Genomic DNA, 2,500 nt, shown 5'->3' with positions numbered 1-2,500 from the left:
TATTAATATCTGCTGGAAAACTGACTTCTTTTGAAGGTGCATTTAGTGCTGTGACCAGATCATGGACGTCACTCCTCTATCTTTGACGCTCCAAGATCCTCCGGTGTGGTTTTCGGGAAGACATTCCCCACTTTTCCTGCATGTTCCACCTGACACTCAATTCACCCACTGAAAAATCTTGGCTGTGTCTTACTTCCCATCTCATCCCAAGTCACTTACCTTCTTTTCTAAGCATTCTGCAAATTTCAGCTGCTTCAACAGCTTCTTCTGCTTGTTGCTGAAGCGATTGTCCTGCTCTGCACTGGTTCCCTGCAGCACAACAAACAACAGGTTCAGCCTGGGGGACATTCAACCACCTCCAAGGATCATTTCCCCACATATCTGCACTGGACAGAGCACAGCAGCACCAGTGCTACATTCTGTAAGCCCTTTTCTTTAATTATTTCAGGCCAAAAAAAAGCCTTTCCCTGCTGCTGAGGGGTTTGGGGTGAGCGGCTGCTGAGCCCCACAGTGACACCTCAGTCATAACTCCCCCACTGGAAAACTGCTCACAAATTAAAGTACAGGAGTCTCAAACTGCCAGGAAAAGGGTTTGTGCTGGAATGCACAAACTTCCCAGAAAGAATAAAGTCTTTTTCCTCTATCCAGGAACAAAAACGTCCTATTTGCTCACAGTGATTATCTCTGAAGCCCTCAGGTGACTACTTGTCTGGGGCAAAGCAACCCCCCTGGGAGCCAGAAGGGTACAAAGAATACTCTTTTATTGATCTTCCTCTGTTAAAAGTTGACCAACTCATTCCACTTGCAGGGAAAGACACTGCAGGTTAATTCATTTGGGAGGGAAAGGCCTGGAAGTCCAGTTCTGGAAAACTGGACAGGAATGAGAGGAAATGCAGAGCTACATCCCAACCCTGATGGGATGTTAAGGATTCAGGACAAACCCACAGCCTGGGAAGGTTAGTCAGGAAAACAACGGGACTGATGGAAAACATGGAATTTAATCCCTGTGCCTGCAGGAAGGGGCTCAGCATCAGCAATAACAGAAGCTGGCAATGAACCAAATGATAACAAATAACAAAAAACCTCAAAATTTGAAGCTCCCCAACCAATTGGGTCAGAAAGCACCTGGAATGAGCAACACATCAGGCTGCAAAGTCATCACACACAGAAAGGGAACAAAGTCCTGACATTCCCATTTGCTGTTCCAGAACGTGGGAATCCTACAGACTGAGTGTGGCACAGGCACTTAACAGGATTAAGCCTGTTTAAAACTCTCCATAATACCTGCAGTCTGCTGTGTGGCTCACACAGACACAACACCTGCCAGTTCACCCAGCAATTTAATGCTCTTTTGGGTTGTTTTGGGGTTTTTTTTCCAATTCTTTCACAACCCAGAAAGGAAGGAAGTTTTCTGTGCCCTGTTTCTAACACGTGGCAAGAGGAACCAAAGAGCACAAGGGCTACAGGAATTTAAACACAGAGACGAAACAGTTTGCACTGAAACTCTGCACAAGTGTGAAGAACTGAAAGAACTATTAATAGGAGCTTTCTAGAGACAGGGAGTCCAAACTGCTGCTCTTGGGTCATTTCACAAAAACTTTTGTTCCTCCAGTATCCAGACTAAAGCCAGAACCCTGTTCATAGCCCAGTTCAGTACCACGCTGCTTCTGTTCTTATAAAATGCCACCTTCACAGGCCAGTTTAAAAGAATATCACATTTCTAATTCAGTGTTTTCAGCCCCAGTAATTGTGCCCTCAACTACAACCACTTGATCTGCAAACTTTGTAACAGCTGCACTGGAACAAGTGGAGATTTAACTTGCAATGACTTTTCTCAACACAAAACTGAACTGAAGGAAGGGTTAAGTGTGTGCTGTGCTTTAAAAGCCTCCTGGTTGCAGAAACTGAAAACAACAAGCGAATGAATCTTGAAAATTTAAACTGGCTTTCAAAATTACTAGGGCAAACTAAAAATCAGGTGGTCCCAATGAAAGAAAAAGCTGAAAAGAAGACAGACCCTGGGCAGGTTTAAAGGCCTCTGCAGAAAATGCAGCACAGCTACAATGGAGAGGAAAAACTCAATGATTAAAAATAAGGTATCAGTGTAAGAATAAGGCATAACTTCGTTTTGCTGCGAACACACTCAACAACCTTAAAAACCCCTCTCAAAAGAAAAAGAAAGAAAGGGCAGGTTGGTTTATTCGCTTCGAACGCTAACACCACAAAACGTGGCCAGCGCAGAGCGGGGCTCACCCCCCGCGGCCTCTGGGCCCGTTCCCCCCTCCCACAGCCCGGGGAGCTCGGGGCGGGGGGGCCGCAGCGGTGACACGGCCCCGCGTGGGTCGGGCCAAGGAGCTTCCCCGCTGGAAGGAGAGCCCTCCCAGCTCCAATCCTTCCGGCGAGGATCCCCCCAGCGCCTCCCCTCACCCCCCGCTCCCCTCACGCTCCCTCCCAGGCCGCGCCGCCGCCATTTTCTCCGCGGCGAGGAGGCTGCGCAGGG

The 2,500-nt window shown here is 47.7% G+C and overlaps 1 protein-coding gene across 12 annotated transcripts in view; it reads right to left on the bottom strand.

Annotated features, from left to right (window-relative positions):
* SRRM1 (serine and arginine repetitive matrix 1) overlaps nucleotides 1-2,500 on the bottom strand; it is a 17,344-nt gene that overhangs the window by 13,972 nt on the left and 872 nt on the right. For all 12 annotated transcript variants that reach the window (XM_027903373.1, XM_027903374.1, XM_027903376.1 and 9 more), the window contains exon 2: nucleotides 220-309. In XM_027903373.1, the coding sequence (XP_027759174.1) occupies nucleotides 220-309 (90 nt within the window). The remainder of the gene's footprint in view (nucleotides 1-219; nucleotides 310-2,500) is intronic.

This window comes from Empidonax traillii, unplaced genomic scaffold, assembly GCF_003031625.1.
Source record: "Empidonax traillii isolate 1590-97213 ecotype Southwest subspecies unplaced genomic scaffold, ASM303162v1 scaffold958:size599741, whole genome shotgun sequence".
Lineage (NCBI taxonomy): Eukaryota > Metazoa > Chordata > Aves > Passeriformes > Tyrannidae > Empidonax > Empidonax traillii.
The sequence above is the reverse complement of the archived record's forward strand: the minus strand, read 5'-3'. Positions and strand labels throughout refer to the sequence as shown.